We start from the raw sequence: 19429 nt of genomic DNA on the forward strand, positions 1-19429 counted from the left end.
CAAATGTGCTAGTCTCTAATTACACTCTACACACCCACGTGTTCGAACGACGATGTTCTTGTAAAAACACTACGGCTTATATAATACATTGAGTCGATGTATATTTTACAACTGCATTACAAAATTGTTAGTTGGTACTGGCTGGGCCTCCTTAGCCCGTCCATCTGATATAGTATCGTCTGCGAGTCTCTGTTGCGGTACGGCGGAATCAGGTTGTACCCGTAGAGGCCTATGACGTCGTTTGTTCCGGCCACCACCAGGGCCGGAACCTCGTCCTTGAGGAACCTGTGCAGTCCGATGTTGCCCAGGATCTTGTAGACGGTGTTCGACCACATCTTCCGACTGGTGGAAACGTCGTCCTCCTTCAGATACCGAATCTCCAACTCCAACTTCCGCCTATCTCCACGACTTCCAGGGCCGTCAGCTGCGATACCACTGTTCTCACGGGCCACCTCATCGAGCTCGCCGGTGCCGCTGTTGTAATGTAAATCAAATATGCCCTTGCTGTCTCTGGCACGTGCCGGCTCCAGCTTCAAATTAACGTGGTAACGTCCTCGAGGGTTAGTAACTGCCACATTCAACTTATCGATGCAGTTGTATATGGTTACGTTCTCGTCGCTGAATATCAATTTCCTGCTGTTGCCAGACTGCTCATCGGTGGCCGCCAACTCTTTGACGGATCCTGATTCGTTATTAACCTCAGTACCCTTGCTGCTGTGTGATCCATGCTCAGTAGTTGTGGCTGTGGCCTCAGCCGCATTTTTACCCCTCGGTGCGTTCGGTCCCAGCTTCAGGTAGTAGCCCTGATGGTACATCAAGTGACTTCCCACTGAGTACATTTTTAGGGTTTCTGAAAAGGGCTCCTTCGACAGGTCGTTTACCAGCTTGTAAAGGACCCTGTACAGGACGTTGCCTCGGGTTTTCTCCACGATGTACCTGTACAGCACCTGCTCCTTGATCATCCTGTTTGGTATGATGTTCCACTCCTTAAGGTTAAAGAGGCCGTCGAGCCGTAGTCCCACTCTCCTCAGGTAACTCAAGTTGTTGTCAAACACAGTTTCCAACTTATCCGTCCTCCCATTATAGCAACTACGAAACAGACTTGCGTAAAACTGCCTGTACGCCTCCTTACAGGACTCCTTTGCAACGTCGCCTGCTGATTTACTCAATGCGTCATCCGAATCTTTGTTAGTGCCACTATCACTGCTACTGTTACCGCTACTGATACCACTGCCATTCACACCCAGTCTATACTTCGAGTTAATGTAATCATAGTACATATCCACCTCATGTTCCAGCAGACCACTAATATTGTGGCACTGCTTCGATAAGTACTTTAACTTGGTGTGCAATCCCAGTAGGAGTGGTCTATCTTCAACTTTGTCCCTTACCACATCTTCGTTCCCACCAATGTTTGCTGCGATACTCCCGGACAGGTTACTCAACACTTCCGGTATGATTAAATTCCTCATTAAGTTCCGAGTGTAATACAACTTATTGTTACTAGAGTCCTCATTGTACGTTTCCTTCAAACCCTACTCATTGTGTGTTTACTTAGAATATAAAGTTATAACCTAGTCTAACACAAAACCCCTAATACTTACTTGCATGAATGAAATCAGTTTCGCCTTTTTCACGTTAATATATGGCCTCACGAGCATGTATTCTCTGTGATCCAGGTTATCGTACAACTCCATTGGCCTGAATTAACGTTTTAATCTATTGCTTTCTTCTAGTTACCTCTACAATCTGTTGCGTATCTGTGTAGGGACCTACGTTAGATTCGATACAAACGAGCCTCTCAGTATCTTCAGCAGAAGTGTTTCAAAGTTGTCATCCAAGTTGTGTCCCATGAATATTAGTCCTTTCAGGTCAACTATGTCTCCGAGCTTCCTTACGCTCTCCAACTCCTGCTCTAATGGCCCGTTCAATTCTAGCTGCTTGTTCCTAATTGAGCTCGGAATTGTGCGCTCGTTCCCACTGCTTGGCGGCCCATTGCTAGCTGCACTCCCTTTTATTTTTATCGTGGAAAGGTGATTTATTATTTTTATGCAGGTTTCTCTTCGCCATGCTCTGAATATGTTCTGCAGTCCTGTTTCCTTCCCCTCCTGTAGTATTGACGAGGGTAGTTCTTCTATGATCATATTAAACTTATAATCTTCGCACGCCCTTCTAATCACCTCAATATCTCTTTCCACATCTTCTCTCTGCTTATGGTTGAAATAAATAACGTTGAGGTTCTTGTAAAATTCATCGAACAGTTCCATCATCATTTTCCTTCTACTCCTCTGGTCCGGCCTAGGTCCACCGGTGCTTATTGGATAAGTGCTGAAGTTCAGCTGAATATGGTCATTTACCAGGCATTCGTAATTTTCTTTAATGAGTCCAAATGAGTGCAACAGTGACATCGAATCTACTCCTCCGCTGCAGCAGAGTAAACTGGGTATGCTTGTGCATCCTAGCTTCTTCCTGGCCTCGAGTACTCTGAAGATTTCAGGTATCAGCGAATCCAAAACACACTTGATGGGTAATTTTAGTGCAGGTGTGTGTCTATTGTTAACTTCGAACAATCTTTCCGCACTACTTCCATTGAGATTGGGGTTGTTATATTTTACAACATCAATGCGCCCAGTTGAATAGGAATCTCCACTGGGTAGGGAATTACTAGCATTTGCGCCATACAAATTGGTTCCAAAACCACTTGCATTGTTTAATTTATAGCCTATGAAGTTTAATTTATTTATTTTACAGATAGCAGAGTTTACACAGTGAGTTGAACATATTGAATAAACAATGTAAATATTTAAAATGAATATTTTTTCCATGCTCAATTTGAAAATTGGTTAGAATTAAGTCCATTTTCACTGGAAAAATCATTTTTAATTAATTATTTATAATTCTGAACCTGTCTATTCATTTATGGTTTATTAGGTGCAAATATACAAAAATTAAAAAATAAATCAAAAAAGCTACATTAAAAATATGATTTTTGCTGCAAAACGTGTCCTAAGGTTTAAATTATAATACACAAAAACGTAAAGAATCTATCAATTAATTTTGATGGTGTTGTTACACATGTGATGAGGAAATAGCCAATTACTCTATATGTATTAAAATAATCTGTTGGTAATATAATTTTAATTTATAATTAGGTTTATTACAACAATCGGATTTCACTTTCTGATTTAGTTTTAACCTAAATTTGTCTTTCGAGAACTCTGACACAGGATTCCTAAAAAATTGGCTTATGTACTAGTTTATCTATAAATAGCAGTTGTAATTGTTAATATTTAATTGTTGATCAAAAATTGTTCTGTAATAAAACAGTGTGGAGTCGTTAATTAGGGGATGAAGAGATTCTGGCTGAACTTTAAACAAGCTTTCAGAGTTCGAAATTTCGTGAGAGAAAAATGGACCCTGGCAGACGTAGGAAACCTCTTTTTCCTAACGATCCTATACATCCTCCAGGGAATCCCGCTGGGACTGTGGAGCACAATCCCAGTCCTGCTGAACAACAGAACCAGCAACTTTAAGATCGGACTCATGACGCTGGCGACGCTCCCGTTCTCACTGAAGCTGCTGTGGGCGCCAGTGATGGAGTACTACTACGTGGAAAAACTGGGAAAGAGGAAGAGCTGGGTGCTGCTGTCGAAGATCCTATCGGGGTTGCTGATCTTTTACGGAAGCTTCAAGGGGAGAATGGACAGGTGGCTCTTCCCAGAGCACCTGCACATAGTGAGCCCAGACACGAGCTACGACCACGACCAAATAAAGCTGCTGAAGATCTTCCTGTTCTTCCTGGCGCTGAGCTTCCTGGTGGCTACTGAGGACACGGCGCTGGACAGCTGGGCAATAGCGATGCTGAGGCCGAGGATGCGAGTGCACGCAGCCTTCGTCAACTCGCTGGGGAACTCGGTAGGATTTAGCCTGCCCTTCTTCCTGATACTTATTTCGAGCACGTTCTTCCACAAGTTCACGAAGCACTTCAAGTACAACATCGAGCATCACACGAAGGCGGACTGCAGGTGTCACCCGGTGTACGGAAAGATACCCGAAGACCGCCTGGTCACAGTCTCAGGCTTCATGCACATGTTCTGCATCTGCATCCTGGTGGTATCGCTGATCATCTTCCTGAAGAAGGAGAAGCCGGAGCCGCTGAACAGGGACATGTTCTCGCCGGACAACTCGTTCGAAGAGACCTCGGACAAGCCAGTCCTGGAGGAGAAAACGGACGTGGAGTCGGGAGCGGACACGAGAAAGTACAAGCTCTTCAACTCGTACGGGATGATGGTGAGAGTGCTGCAGCTGAAGCCAGTGAAGTCGCTCGCGTTCATACTGCTGACCAAGTACCTGTTCTTCGCACCAGAGATAGTAATAGACCTTAAGATGATGAAATACGGCCTCGCACAGGACCTGTACGGGTTCCTGTGCTCCTTTTCAATAGTAGTGGATGTGATTTTCCCGTTTCTGGTAAGCAGATAGCTATGAGAATATAGATAGCAGTTGGATGTGTGTTATAGTCCACAGACGCAAATAGATTAAGACTAGATAGATATTTAGTTTCACGCGTCGATATAGTAACAGATGTATGTTCTAATGAGTATGTTTAAACTACTGGATGTGTGTGTAATGGAGTATATTGTTTAAAAAATGATATCACTTTCGGGAAAGTAAATTTATTCGCAGATAGCCTTTTACATTTCAAGGTTTGGTTTCACTAACACGCAGTACTACGGTCTTTTCGTGAGATATATATCGTTCGTGGGTTCAGTAGGTAGGATGAGAAGCCGATGACAATGTTGTAGTGTTTCTGGTGGTGACTAAGTACTTCTTTAAAAAGGAACATGAGGAGGCGGCACACGCAATATACTTTGTAGCATTGTACTATATACTGGTGATAAGGAAGACGATACAGCTTAATAACTTGGCGACGGAGTTCGGATTGTTCAACAAAGTCTCAGACCAGAGCATAGTGACGTTCTACGTGGCGCTGCTCAAGAGCCTATCGAATCTGGGTAACTTCTACCCAAGCTTCCTGTCACTGGTACTGGTGGATCTCTTCACAATAAGTAAGTCATGGTCAAGGATAGCTAGTTAAGATAAAGGGGTAGCTAGTATAGATATTTAGAGGATGTGATGACCGTAGATGGTCCGATTGGATGAGAAAAAGAAATATATAGTGTGTAACTGGTGTTTAATAAAAAGGGCAAATAAACATGCTTTAGAGAAAATACACGTCGATGGAGTGTACGTACTGTCAGTAGTGGCAATAATATGCGGGTTCAAGTTCCTTACGAAGTATAAGCCAAAGTATAGAATGGTGAACTACTACAGCGATAGCGAGTGGAGAGTAGTAAAGCAGACAAAGTAAAATTTAACACAATTTTAAACTAATCTGGTTCATATACGTATTATAAGCATAGATAAAGGGGAAAATATGTTGAAAATGAGGGAAACAGTAACAAATGGTCAGGAACAAGCATGGGAATCTGGGTGGGGTCACTAGCTTAAATCCAATAATATAGTTATTTTTTTGGATAACAGCTAAACAATATCCAATGCCGTTTGCTATGAATATTTAAAAATGTCTAACTTCGTGGAGGAGAGCGTGAACCAGGTCAATGAAATGAACACGGGTGTAGAAGTTGACCGAGTTCTAAATGGAGTACGAAACAGAGAAAGAAACTTCTCGAGAAACCCAAGAGTGTACAAACATAACCAAACGGGAAGAGGAGAAATGAGTAACCTGTACCAGTACGGAAACGGATACCAAAATCAGCAATATAGCAACAATTGGGGCGAAAACGTACAGTTTGACCAAACGAGGCCGACGAGTTACTCAAACAACTACGCAACGAACTATCCGACAAGCACCAACAGCTACCCGACAAACACAAACAGCTATCCGACAAACACGAACAGTAACTACCCAGCGTCGACAACCAGTTACCCAAACAGCACAAGTAACTACTCGAGCAGCAGAGGAAACAACTATGTGCACGGATACACGGGAACGATGCCGCTCGTGGGAGACGCAAGAATGGCGCCGATGCCGATGAACAACTCGCAAGTGCTGGTGGACCAGGTGACGGACACGGCGACGCTGGAGGAAATGGCACACCTGTTCACATACAGGTACTACTCACTGCTCAACACAAACCCGTCCTACATGTACAGCCTGTACTCGAAAGACGCACAGATGTCGAAGCCAGACGTAACAGGCAAGAGAGTAGTGGCCGCAGACCACAATGAAATCAGGAACTACTACCAGCAATTCACAAGCTACGTCCTCACGTCCAACATCCACAGCGTGGAGGTGCAGATCGTGAGCTCGCACCCAATGTTCCTAGTGCAAATAGCAGGCTCATACACACTAGTCAACGAAAAGGAGGGCCTGGAGCAGACGAAACCATTTGTACAAACAGTGCTGTTATCTGGAGACCTGACGAGGAGCCGCTACCAAGTGATCAACGACCTGGTGACAGAGCTCCAGGCCCCAGAAGCCGTGAACACGACAGCATACAACCACGCCACGCCAACGACAAACGTGGCAAAGGAGCTTCAGAGCTCACCACAGCAGGACCTGATGAGTGATTCAGCAAGAGTAAGTCATATAGTCTAGTCTAGTAAGATATATAGAATTGAGGCTATGATTGTTAGATAGAATAACACAAATATGGGCGCTAGTTAGTATAAACATAGGTATTTGATCGCTAGAACATATATATTTGATTGTTAAAACATAGCAGCTAGATTCTAAACATTTGAAGTTTTAACGGTACAATTGGATTTAATAGATAATATGATAGATAAGTGATAACAACTCCTGTGTAGAATGTCATGAGAAAGGACAAGGACGTATTTAAATTGGCAATATTCGGAATACCACCAATGGTAACAGAGGTGATACTGACAGACCTGATAAACCAGAGACTAGCACAACTAGAATCACAGGGAAAAGTAGTGGACGTGGCAGTCAAGCCGCAAAAGGTCAACAGAAAAAGCAACGAGTCCCTGTTATACGCATTCGTAGAGTTGGATTCAAAGGAGGCAGCAGATACACTACTAGCAAATGATCTCATAATTCAAGATCGCAACATAACAATAGAACCTTACAAGAGAACTGATAAAAAAAGAGATCATAAATCAAAGAATCTGTCCCCAACATACTAAATAATTTAACAGTTGTCTAAATGTTATATGTATTTTATATACATGGCAAATAGAGCAATAGTAGTTAATGTGCGTAGAAGGACCGGAGATTGCTGCTAAAAGGGAGTTGAGTGATGAGGTAGTGAAAGGGTTAGAAGTAGGAAGTAATTGTTGGGAAGAGTAGTACATAACGGAGTAAATCAGTGCAAGTATTGAGAAAAAAAATGGTAAAAATGGGAGTGTTAGATTATAAAATATAGTAAAGTGGGAGGAGAAAGGGAAAATGGCATACTCACAAACATCGGAATGCTCAGTGAAGCCGAGCAGGTTCTACGAAGACCTGGAAAGCGCATCGGAAGGCTTTTTCCAAAAAAGCTGCTTCATACAAAAGAAGATGGAGGAAAAGGTAAAAAATGAAAGGAGGAACTCGAGAAATGTGTACATGGCAATAAGGCAATTGGTATCTTGCTGTTTCGGAAGTAAGCAAGGGGGAAGCAAAACAAACATTAGAATAATGGGTAGGTTCAAGGAATAGAACATAGATTAGTTAAGTGTTTAAGACATAATGGTCGGGATTTTGATGAAATGTGTAAGTAATTCGAGGACTAACTGACCAGTGGTCTTGACTGTTGGAAATGTAGTCAATCTTGAGTTAAATTTAACTAAGATTATGCTAAAACGACATGTAGGATATGACCTGGATGAGATGTTTGATGACGTTAGTACCACAGTGGCCTCGAGCGAGAGCACAGACACAATGATAGGATACATAAAGAATGAGGTAAAGCACTGATTAGTGATAATGGAAGATTAGATAGATGACAATACGTATAGATGCACTAAATATTATAGTATCTATGTTGTTAGAAAGTACGCCAAATAGTGTTCTAGCTCTGCTATTAGAAAGTACGCCAAATAGTGTTCTAGCTCTGCTATTAGAAAGTACGCTAAATAGTATGCTAATAAAGACGATTAGAGTTTGTGGGCAATAGAGCCCTCAAAGAAGTATAAAACACTAAGCATGAATAGCTCGGAAGCAAAGTGGTTACTGCTGTCATGGGCGTCGAGGATCATGAGAGGGGAAAACGTAAATAAGAACATGTTGAACTCAATAATAAGGGAGTGTAAAGTTAAGTCGGAAGGTGTGGGAAACATCACGAAGAGTGTAATAAAGGCGTTCCCAGGACTGAACTTATCAGTAAGTAGAATGGTTGCAACGAGTAGCTAGATGTGTAACGTGGATTCATGAAATTGTTTGTTAATGAGGCGCACTAGGAGGACATATACGAGATGGAGTCGAGTGACCTGAACGTGGGACTGGACAACATGTTTGCAACACTGGACAGCTACGTGCAAGAGGACAAAAGCACCTTTGTGTTCATGGTACACAGCGAGACACTCTACGCAATATACTACACACACCAAGGTAAGGTTGCGGAAAGTACGTGACCGTGATAACACGCAATGATGCACGTACATAATGGCCGGTGCAGGATCCATGGACTATATTGTGCTGTTTGAAATTAAGCTGTTCCAGAAGGGGAAAATTAAATACTTTGCAAGGTTCTTGGCGTTTGAAAGGTACGAAAGTAGCGAATTCCCATGTTATTGCACGGTTAACTAGCACGATAAACCATTTCGGCAACTAATGCCCGTTTAGCTTCGACAATGTTAGGGACTACATGACGTCCACAAGGAACATCGGAGTAAGAGTACAGCCGTAAACGAATAATTTCAGAACAGATCAAAGTTGTTCTTCTACTTCTTCAATTTTAAAAAGCTGGCTGTGAGCTGGAACGACGAAGTTCAACAGGGACAACAGGAGGTACCGCACTAAATATTGAATTACGCTAAATACTTAGTAAATATAATCAAGAATATACTCATTTGAAACTGATAGCTTACTGACTTCTTTCTTAGGAAAATAAAGGTAACGTTGAGTCGTTTCTATAAAACCTTGTAGAAACTGATGAGACTACAGGTAACGAGTGCTTGAGCCATTTTCTTTAGACCCAAAGTACGACGTTAAGCAGCTGATCAAGGTGCTAAAAACGGCCAGTAACCCTTGAAACGAATGTAAAGTAGTAATATATTTAATATTTATTTACACGGCCCCTAGTGGTTATGCAATGCGATAGAGAGTATTGGCAAGGCGCAGGGAGGGCGATTAAAACCATTATATTGTGTCTGAAAGGTCAAATTTGGCAGAGGGCTCAGCCTCCTCGCCGTACTGGAGAGCCACGTCAGTGGCCACGAGGATCTGCTCCAAGCATTCCTCGTCGTTGATGTTGAGCGGCATGAAGGAAACGAGGTCGAAGTCCTCGAGGAGTGAGGCGAAGGCGAAGTTCAGCTTCTTGTACCTCTGAGGCAGGTGCTTGTCGAGGCTGCTTACCAGGTCGTCGCTGGACCTGTTGACCATCTCGTAAAACTCCTCGTACTCAATCTCGTTATCGTCAGCTTCACCGTTTGAATGATCTAAGAGAAGATTAGTTTATATGAACAGTAGTTTATAGGAACTTGTAGAATAATGAATAGGTGCTCGAGTCGAATGACTAAGGCAGACTGATGTGACAGTGACTAGATAGGGACTATATAAGACGGCAACTAAATAATCAACCATAGCAAGTAATCAAGTATGATAGTGACTAAATAAGTGACTATGGCGACAGTACCGTTGTAGAGGTGAAGTTTCTGGAACTTGAGGTCGTCGGGGGAGAACCCGAAAGTGCTACTGGTGACGTCCATGAAGTTGTTCTTGACCACCTTGTTTGACTTGTTTGAGATCAGGTCGCACTTGGAGAGGATGTTTATGTGAGGCATCTCCAGGTTCACCATGGCCGCGAGGCTTGCGAGGGAGCCTGAGATGAGCTTGGCGGGGTCGTTCATGAAGGAGACGTCCAGAAGGTACACTGCGAGGCAGTTTATGTTCAAGCGCTGCAGCAGCTGCGATATCGACTTAACGTAGGGGATGTGTAAAAATAACTCGATCTGCCCGGGGGTGTCAAAGAGCAGGTATGACTCGTCGCCATAGGTCGCCTCCAGCTGCTCCGAGAGCCAATCCAGGTTCTGCACCAGCATCTCTGCGCTCCTCACGAGCGCTCCGTTCGGTCCCAGGTCCTCGGCCTCGACGACGGTGCCAATGTCCACAAAGTCGCGAATGTCGGTGTCGAAAGTGCTCGCTGAACAGAATTAGTAAGTTTCAATTGGTGTGTATCTGTAGCTCCATGATAATGTAACTAGATGTGAGTGTGGAAGGATAAAAGATACGGGCATCGAGTGCTTAAAACAGGTTTAAACATAAAAAATTCTACCTTTATCCTTGTCTCGATTCAAATATCCCTTATTTTTCTCATTTTCAAACACTAGGCTCTCCTCAGTGGCTGGATCCAGGTTTACGATGTAGCAATTCCGCTTGCATGAGAACAAATAGTCCTGAAACACCTTGCAGTAGGTGGTCTTGCCACTCCCAGCAGGACCAAGAACTATTTGGGCGTATCTCATCTATTTCAACATCTGTTTAAATATATTTTACTTTTACTTTAAAAAAATATACAATATAGTACAAAAATAAAACTAATTGGTGTATGGAATCACCATAAAACGGTAGAGCTATGTGTAATCACAAAATCATATAAAAAGTAACATATGATAATTAAATTTAATATATAGCATAAAACTATAAATTTTGTATAAATATAAGGTCGAAAGCTATTAGAAATGAAAGTAAATAAGAACAAAGTAAATAAAATAAAGTGAGGGCTAAAATAAAAAATTAAAATTGAAAATAGCAATAATACAAATGTTGTAATTTGTATGTGAGTTATATTAAAGATAAAAGGTAAGAACATATGATTCTTCAATATTGTCCAACAATTATGAAATCAAACAACAAATTGTAACAACTTTGAATGATTAGTAAACATACACATAAAAATTATATTAAATGTAGAATTAAATTTAATACGGAAGAAGTTATTGTGTAGGCGTTTTCGTGTTAATTTCAAGAAGTAAAGTGTTATGTTAATTAGTTGGAAGTAAAAAGAGGTAAATATTTATAATTTATCGACAGCTTGAGTTTTGTAGAATTGCAAGATAAATAACTTAAATCTTAAAAAGGCGGTATTTGGTTTGAGCTAAAATCTATTTTAGCAGGTGAAGTTAGCCCGATGATAAAAATATAGCCCTCTACAGACTTTTTTAAAACACAAATAAATCCAAGGAGCCTTGAATTGCGTATAACATGGTTTGTTGATTTTGTCGTGATTTTGTTAGCAAACTTGAGATATTTAATCAGTTTTCTTATGTTTTATTGAGTTGTAGAAGTTGGTGTATATTTATAAGATTTAAAAGCAATTCTTAAAATTGAAACCTTACTTCTAAATTTTTCTTGTTGAGTTTTTTTTAAGGAATATCATGCTTTATTTTTATTGCCTGCTGTCTTTTAATGTAACGCGCCTTACATAGCCTTGAAATCATAACTGATTTAAGTAAAAATGACAAGATCGGATTTTAAAAAAGAAAGTAGAAATAAAAAGGAAGAATTAAAATATCCATGCTCACCACGAAGCCAGAAATGGATATCGAATCTGCTTCCGGTACTGGAAAGTTATAATTACAACTATATGGATATAATTAAGTTGGTAAAAGGCTGTGATTATAACGCGGATAAAATACAAATTGAAGTGGAGAGAATAATGCAAATGAAATTGGGTCACGAACAAGGAGAATGGGAATTGGTGAAGCCGAACACGAAAAATGAAAAGAATCCATCGAAAACACAGTCATCAGGATCAAACAGTTTTTCAAGCAGCTCTAAGTATAAGCAGAAAAGCTATAACAAAGATGAAAGACCAAAAAGGCCCATGAAAGTGTCACCAAACACGAGAGTGGAAACGAAGCCAGAAAAGCCCGAAAGCGAAGACGAAAAGAAGGAGCTATTCACATCATGGGCGTCGCTCCTGAAGAGAGACTCAATGTCATCATCGTCAAACCTAAGTTCATCGAATATGACGACGAAATTGGGGACCAACCTGCCGACAAGCACATCACAGTCGACAGTACCGTCGAGCATAGCACAGCCAGTTGATAAATTGTCATCACTAGCAACAAAATCAGGTTTAACCGAAAATCCAAGGCTGGGAGAACAGCCAAAACCACAGGAACAACGGACACAGGAAAAACCAGAGAGGCCTAAGGAGAGACCAGCAGTAGTTATGCCAAAGGAGTTCGACTTCAACGAAAGCAGGTTCACGTTCGGATGCCTCGAGGACGAGATGTGGACGAAGCAGTGGCCAGACTGGAGGCACTTCCAGAAGCCGAGAACCAACAGGATGACGGAAAGGCCGCAGAACGAAGTGTTCCCGAACTACTACGACCGAAAGGGGTTCTACTTCGAAGACCCGAAAAAGTTCGACAGGTTCCACGTGTCAAACTCAGGGTCGAACCTGCAGCCAGTAAACAACAACGCGAACATGGCGCCAGTAAACACGAACAGCAACATGGGCCCCGTCACCGGGAACAACAGCAACCTGTCCTCGGGAAACCTGGGCAGCAGCAACATGGGCCCGAACTCGCTGGGAGGCGGAAACATGTCAGCCAAGGACGGCGTGTACTTCACGTACCCGTACTCCAACGACAGGCTCCAAAATCCACCAGGACTTGTGAGCTACTACACGCCGCAGCCGTTCTACCCCTTCGGGAACAACAACAACGTCACCTCAATGTGGCAGAATTAATGTATTAAAACATTAAGAATACGAGCAAGGGAGTGTGCATAAATAAACACGTGTATGAAAATGTATGTACGTGCGTGTGTGATCTATGTCTATATGTTTAAATATCCATGGATAGTGGTAGTAGGTGCTGTTTCTGATGCGGTGAAAGATTTAATGATTCCTAGTTGGTGTGATGGAAGGCTAAGAGGGGTAAGATGAAATTGATGTAAATAATGAAAGTGAATGAGGAAGTAAAGAATATAAATTTGATGAAAACGAGTATGTTTAATAATATGGATTAATTTAAATGGAACGAATAAGTTCATAGTAGAATATGGAGCAATGAAGGTCCCAGAGAGCTACGAAGAGTGTGATTCCACACACGTGGACCTAAGAGGAGCTTGCAATCCACAAGGTAAGTGAATAAAGTGGTATGTAAGGAAAAAATGGAGTTAATCCGTGGATTTTTATTAAAATTGCCGCAGGAAACCTTGAAATAGTCTCCTCGGATATATCGGTGTTGTGGGCGTCGGCGTTTCTGACAAACTGGCACTTGAGCGACAACGAGCTGGTACACATAGCGAGAAGCATGAGCAGAAGTGAATACTCGAAGGCGTCAGTGAAGGTGACCTTTCTGAACCCATTCTGCGTGTGCAGAATATACTCCAACGGAAGGGTGCTCATCATGGGAACACTAACGGAGAAGCAAGCGTATAAAAGGCTGGCAAAGACGGTCAGGAAGATAAAGTACAGGACAAAGTGGAAGGTGCAAATACCGCCATCAAGTACATACAACTATAACAGCATGAACTCAGGCTCTGAAGAAAACAACACGCGACCAAGTACAGATCAAGCACACTCTGGCTTAGGTTCCGAGCAGACATCGAGTAGAGTAGGCCGCCAGTCATCGCATAGAACAGACCGTGAACTGACGAGGCAGAATAGAGATAACAAGAGCAGGTTTGGACTGGACGGGAACGGACTAACATGGAAGTACGTAGATAACCCTAGGATATTCAAGGTGTCAGAGTCACTTAAGACGTTTAAAATAGATCAGCTGTACTGTAAAATAGTGTTAAAAAATGAGCTAAATTTAGAGGAGATATATCGCAAATTGGACCCAAAGCACATCAACGTAAACCTATTTAAAAACTATTTGAGGTTTGAGTTTAGCTTAAGCCCACAGAGTGAAGAGACGGACCATGACTCAAATAATAGCGGTAATGGTGATAGTGTTACTGATAACAACAATGGTAACACTAATAGTAACAATGGTAACAATAAAAGTGGTAATAATGGTAACAAATCGTTGGTATTCAGTGACTCGGATATGTACAATAACACACTCCTGTTTAAGGATAACCTTGATATTGGCATGGAGTTGGAACGAGTGCTGGAAAACGAGCTGATTGCTTCAAATAGAACAAGTTCGTGTCTGGTGTTTAAAAGTGGCAAGATAAGCATACTGGGATGCTCAAACAGGTCACAAATACTGTATACATTCAACCAACTAATTCAGCACCTTTAAGGTGATTATATTATTATATCAATATTGTGTTACTTTATATATATATGTATACCTATGTGTATATTATATGTGTATTCTTGTATGTATCTATATATGTGTATGTGTGTATACATAAGTATGTATATATATATATACAAGTATGTATATGTGTATGGATGTTTAGGGTTGACCAAATTATAATGATGTTTAAACTGTAATGTTGGCCTGCCGTGACTTGGAAATAAACCCTGGATACGCCTTTAAAGCGGAAATAAGCTCAGACTTTCTGTTGGAGCAACGAGAGACCTCCAGACCCGGCGAATCAATTAGCTGAGTCCTAAGGGCGAAATGTTTAGAAACACTAAAAGGTTGCGTGACTCCGAACGAGAGTAAAAACTCATTTAGGAAGCTAGGAATCATCCACCTGTCCAACTTGAGCCTCTGAGCATTTTCGGAATAGAAGCCGAGTAAACTTCTATACATTAACTCACAGCTGTTGAGCAAGTAAACATCGAAATTAGAACGCCTAAGGTCTAAACTGGCATCGTGTGCACTGGAGGCTGTGAATGAACTTTTATAGCTCACACTAACATCATTTTTATAATACTCGTACAAAATGTGCCCGTCAAGATTGTTTAAAAGAAGCACACTCTCTACTGAATGGCCACGATCGGACTCACCAGTGTCTCTCAGGTCAGCACTGCAGGTGACGTGGCCATTTATGTTGCGTACTGGGTGCGCGAACTTGTTCAGCAGCTCATAGACGTTAAAGACAAATGAGACCTGTATCACCTTGCTTACGTTGTGAAAGTTAATGCCAATCGCCAGGTTTGTGCAGAAGAGAATTCCTCTGGCTGCTAACTTGAAGCTATCGAGCACATATCTCCTCTTTTCTAAACTGAGGCCGGTGTGAAAATCGTAAAACATGAACGTATCGCCATCGACAAGGCCATTGGCACGGCTAAATCTCCTCAGGTAGTGTTTTATGTAAATGTAGCAAAACTGGCACATCCTCACAGTCGGAAAGTATACCAGCGTCTTCCTATTCACGTCCAATTCATTAGTTAGGGCGTCCAAGAATCTTGACGGTTCATAGAGTACGTATTCTATTTTAAAATCATTCAAAGCAACTCTGTTTTTAGTGTTTAGTATTGCATCTCTGTTCAGCCTTATTCTTGACTCCAGCCTCTTAACCATGTCGCCTTCAGGTGGTCCATCCACCTGTGTAATATGTTCTTTATTGGTGTTTTCAATTAAGGACGCATTTACACCATCATTGTCTAAGCCAGTTGGACTTTTTATGATACATTCGTAATCATCAACGTTTAACTTATTAGTAGTATCATCCTCATCAACACCAAAAGCGTCAACATCCTCTTTAAACTCATTCGAGTTAATTGAATTGTATATTTGTACGTGTTTGTCGATGCTTCTTATCGGCCCATATATGTGCCGAATTAGCTTAGTCCTCTTTTCGGCCCTATTCGTGAATGATATGATTTTAAAATTTAACTTGAGAAACCTAGAGGCAAACTGGTGCAGTGGATGGTTGTGACTAAAGTTCGAGAGAAAAATAAATTGTGAGTCGACTGGCAACAGACTCTTTATTCTTGCCAATAGGTACGCAAACTCTCCCACAATCATCCTCTCCGATTCATCAACCACGACAAATCGCACACTAGAACGAACTGAGCTGTCCCTCACCAGTAACTTTAAAAAACTCTTCGGCGTTGAGTATATCAAATCCGAGTCCACCACGTGGTCCAAATCGTTTAACGCCAGGTTTTTGTAGAGCAGACTTGCCACCTTCCTATATCTTTTAAAACACCCGTTCGCCGTCCTACTATCATCCAACACCATGTCAATCGTTGGAAGCAACACAGCTACCTTATGATTATCAAGGTTAAGCCCTGAGTTCTTAATGAAACTGTCGTAGTTGTTGAACAGGTAATTGTACACAAGGTGCGGCAGCAGATATAAAAACGTTTTCCCAGAGCCCTTCGGGGCGTTGATTAAAAGGTCAGACCCTGTTAGTTGTGGCCTCAGCGAGAATAACTGAACCTCGTTAGGCGCAAACCTACGTCCGTTTGACACCAATTCTATGCTACCAAACTTCCTTAGAAACCTACTTCGGCTTCTCAAGTACTTCAAACCGTCGAGTTTAACCTCAAGTTCAACCAGTGAAGATCCCCAGACGTTTACATGGCATTTTAAGTTATCCAAGTATCTACTTAATGGTCCACGGTCGGAGCTGCTAGTATCTGTATTGGCGACAGAGGATTGTCTGTGCAATCTAATATTCCTTTTACGGTTAATAAAACCCCTATTTTTGAATATGGTCAGTTGATTGTCAGCTGATTTAGTCCTTTTTAGGTAATTTTTTGAAATGTGTTGAACTTTAAAATAACTATTGACAGCGTTTCCTATTCTCATATTCTACAGTATAATAAGACTATATGGTTCAGGATTCCCATAAATAAATGTATTTATGTCTTTAAATAATCTGAATTTCTGACTATTTTCTACATATATTGTAAAAAGATCAACAAAATTTGTGGAATCCTGTGTATCTCGATTCTCAAAAATGGAATAACTTGAAATAAGTAGATGACAACTTATTATATTTTTATAAATATATAACAGTTATTCGTATAAAATTACATTACAAATATGTTACAAATATGCCTATTTTAATAATAAATTGACTGATTGACCCTACAACAATACACATTAAGGTGTAAGCAAACACAAAAGCAAATTAGTTGTTTAAGTTTAAAATGTTGAGTTTATTTGCTAAAGAACCTTTAAAAATTATACGGAATAAAATTAGATTGGATAAAAAACTACTATTTAAGGCATTTTCGACCCTGAATGAAGATCATACAACATCTGATAGGCAAAATCTGGATCTAGAGCCTAAAAATCAAGATAAATTTAGACGCTTTACAAAGGATGAGATAGAAAGGGTGCCCGTAAGTATAATTTAAGCCTTAAATTAATAATTTAGTTTTCTAATCCCTACTTCGAACACCTCGAGGGGAACTATTATGAAGCTCCATTGGATTTGAATACAAAATCAGTATCAGAGTCCCCGCTTCTACTAAAAAGTAACGTAGGTGTAGGGTTTATGACCCTAAACAGGTACGCGCCACAAAATTAATTTGAAGAATAACCGTGTTCACAGCGAGTACCTCGGAAGCGGCTGTATCGCAAGCCTTTGCAGAGAGTTGAGTGACTTGGAAACAAACGTGTACAAAAGGATGGTTGTGCTAACGTCAATGACCAGAAGTGTTTTTTCGAAGGGGCTGGACATGGCAGAAATATCACTTTTTTTTGAATCATATGCGAAGCTATCGAAGCTAAATACGACCAAGAACCAACTTGGGAATAAAATGGATCAAATAAAAGAGGGGTTATATGACTATTTGAATAACATATGTGACCTTTTGTACATAATGAGAACATATAAGAAGCCGTTATTGGTGTACGGGAATGGACAAATGGGTAAGTTAAAATAGCAATTGTCAAATAATATTGATATTTAGAGGCATTTGGAGCAAATTTATGTTTCATATCGAGCTACTCGGCCTGCTATAAGCATTCATCATACCAACTTAACCTAAGTAAGTAGATATGAGTACGATATAATCGTCGGTAATCACACATACACACATATTGGTAACAACGGTGCATAAGTGATAAAATTGACTTGTAATCAGGTAACGAATATTACAGCATTTTTGGGTCAAGTTTTATGTTATCAAATCTGAAGGGGAACATGGGTGAGTATCTGCTGCTCACCAACGACAAACTCGTTGGAGAAGAGTTAATATGGGCAGGATTGGTTAAAAAATATATAGAGCCAAACTCAATAAACAATATACAAATAACGTCAGATGTTAGTTTTAAGTAGTGTAAGTAGTAATGGCACCTGTTTACTGAAATAAATTGACACAAGTAACTAATGTTTACAAATTAGAGGCTGGTGGAATTGCCGGAAAAGTATGTGGAAACTTACGTCAACGAGTTCAATTTAAATGTGAGCAAAGAGTGCAGATTAAAGGAATATGAACAAATAATTGAATTTCACTTTAAGCATGAAAGCATAGGTGATATTATAAACAGCATAAAAAGATCATACCTCAAGAAGATGGGTCAGTCTAGTTCAAAATTAGAAGGTTCGAAAGTAAAGAAGTTTGAAGCATCACTATTGAAAATGATTGAAAGGACTTCAGGGAACAAGAACGTAGAAGAGGTAATACAAAAATACAGACACCTATTAGTTGGTAGTATATACATGTTTGTTAGTTGCTAGCTTATACACGTTTATTAGTTGGTAGCATATGTACAGTTATTTATAACATGTGCAATAATTAACTAGGTGATGTGTATCATCCCAGTAATTGAATAAGCGATTTGTAATATGTCCAATAAATGACTACTTGTTCAGATGTTTAACATAATAAAGAAGCTTAAGGTTATAAGATGTAACATACTCAGTGAGTTGAATATCACGCCCAAGGAGTGGAATGAGATGGTCAGCTTATCGTATAAGTCAAGTACCACAATCAAGGAAGATAATATGAAGCTGCTGTACGGCCTAATAATGGAAATACTGTTAATAGAGTCACTGAGCATGGAATTGGAGTTATTTTATAGTTACCCGTACCAAGGTAGTCTGAGCAAATATTTGAACTCACAATCTAAGATGAGTAGAAACGACTACGAATATAAGGCCTACCCAAGGAATGAGATGAGTCTGTCCAACATACGCAGATTGAAGGAACTGAATGTAAATTATAACCGTAAAACAGGCTGCGAGTACGATAAGGCTTTCATGAAACAGCTGGAGAGTAGATATAGAGCTGATCACCTGAAGGATAAATTTAGAATGATGAAGGACATATTAAACATACCCTGATAATGTGTTGATACTATTTCATACTTGTTACCAGAGTAATGTTAGCACGACTATCTGTTGATATCACGTGGTAGCACGACGATCCGTTGATATCATGTATTGTCATTACGAACCGTTGATATCATGATGTGTTAG

The 19429-nt window shown here is 40.6% G+C and overlaps 9 protein-coding genes across 9 annotated transcripts; 6 read left to right on the top strand and 3 right to left on the bottom strand.

The window, feature by feature from the left end:
* Window positions 1–116: 116 nt before the first annotated feature.
* On the bottom strand, window positions 117–2825 carry TOT_030000586 (uncharacterized protein; the record flags this gene model as incomplete). Its single annotated transcript, XM_009693329.1, has 3 exons — window positions 117–1535; window positions 1605–1701; window positions 1777–2825. 3 exons carry the CDS (start codon window positions 2823–2825, stop codon window positions 117–119), a joined length of 2565 nt encoding a protein of 854 aa, XP_009691624.1.
* A 523-nt stretch (window positions 2826–3348) lies between these two features.
* On the top strand, window positions 3349–5506 carry TOT_030000587 (conserved hypothetical protein; the record flags this gene model as incomplete). Its single annotated transcript, XM_009693330.1, has 5 exons — window positions 3349–4470; window positions 4687–4774; window positions 4806–5093; window positions 5226–5367; window positions 5419–5506. 5 exons carry the CDS (start codon window positions 3349–3351, stop codon window positions 5504–5506), a joined length of 1728 nt encoding a protein of 575 aa, XP_009691625.1.
* A 78-nt stretch (window positions 5507–5584) lies between these two features.
* Window positions 5585–7173, top strand: TOT_030000588 (uncharacterized protein; the record flags this gene model as incomplete). Its single annotated transcript, XM_009693331.1, has 2 exons — window positions 5585–6604; window positions 6835–7173. The coding sequence occupies 2 exons, from the start codon at window positions 5585–5587 to the stop codon at window positions 7171–7173; spliced, it is 1359 nt and encodes a 452-aa protein (XP_009691626.1).
* Window positions 7174–7435: 262 nt separating this feature from the next.
* TOT_030000589 (conserved hypothetical protein) lies at window positions 7436–8989 on the top strand (the record flags this gene model as incomplete). Its single annotated transcript, XM_009693332.1, has 7 exons — window positions 7436–7670; window positions 7794–7933; window positions 8129–8350; window positions 8428–8578; window positions 8646–8733; window positions 8813–8864; window positions 8891–8989. 7 exons carry the CDS (start codon window positions 7436–7438, stop codon window positions 8987–8989), a joined length of 987 nt encoding a protein of 328 aa, XP_009691627.1.
* A 339-nt stretch (window positions 8990–9328) lies between these two features.
* On the bottom strand, window positions 9329–10653 carry TOT_030000590 (uncharacterized protein; the record flags this gene model as incomplete). Its single annotated transcript, XM_009693333.1, has 4 exons — window positions 9329–9627; window positions 9825–9849; window positions 9916–10331; window positions 10464–10653. The coding sequence occupies 4 exons, from the start codon at window positions 10651–10653 to the stop codon at window positions 9329–9331; spliced, it is 930 nt and encodes a 309-aa protein (XP_009691628.1).
* Window positions 10654–11645: 992 nt separating this feature from the next.
* Window positions 11646–12887, top strand: TOT_030000591 (conserved hypothetical protein; the record flags this gene model as incomplete). The annotated part of the gene is made up of 1 exon (XM_009693334.1): window positions 11646–12887. One exon carries the CDS (start codon window positions 11646–11648, stop codon window positions 12885–12887), a length of 1242 nt encoding a protein of 413 aa, XP_009691629.1.
* Window positions 12888–13099: 212 nt separating this feature from the next.
* On the top strand, window positions 13100–14394 carry TOT_030000592 (uncharacterized protein; the record flags this gene model as incomplete). Its single annotated transcript, XM_009693335.1, has 4 exons — window positions 13100–13145; window positions 13195–13281; window positions 13307–14027; window positions 14187–14394. 4 exons carry the CDS (start codon window positions 13100–13102, stop codon window positions 14392–14394), a joined length of 1062 nt encoding a protein of 353 aa, XP_009691630.1.
* A 186-nt stretch (window positions 14395–14580) lies between these two features.
* TOT_030000593 (uncharacterized protein) lies at window positions 14581–16806 on the bottom strand (the record flags this gene model as incomplete). The annotated part of the gene is made up of 3 exons (XM_009693336.1): window positions 14581–15048; window positions 15085–15667; window positions 15758–16806. 3 exons carry the CDS (start codon window positions 16804–16806, stop codon window positions 14581–14583), a joined length of 2100 nt encoding a protein of 699 aa, XP_009691631.1.
* Window positions 16807–17150: 344 nt separating this feature from the next.
* TOT_030000594 (conserved hypothetical protein) lies at window positions 17151–19294 on the top strand (the record flags this gene model as incomplete). Its single annotated transcript, XM_009693337.1, has 7 exons — window positions 17151–17345; window positions 17381–17514; window positions 17558–17877; window positions 17919–17996; window positions 18093–18271; window positions 18353–18628; window positions 18824–19294. The coding sequence occupies 7 exons, from the start codon at window positions 17151–17153 to the stop codon at window positions 19292–19294; spliced, it is 1653 nt and encodes a 550-aa protein (XP_009691632.1).
* Window positions 19295–19429: the final 135 nt, after the last annotated feature.

This window comes from Theileria orientalis, chromosome 3 (assembly GCF_000740895.1).
Source record: "Theileria orientalis strain Shintoku DNA, chromosome 3, complete genome".
Taxonomy (NCBI): domain Eukaryota; phylum Apicomplexa; class Aconoidasida; order Piroplasmida; family Theileriidae; genus Theileria; species Theileria orientalis.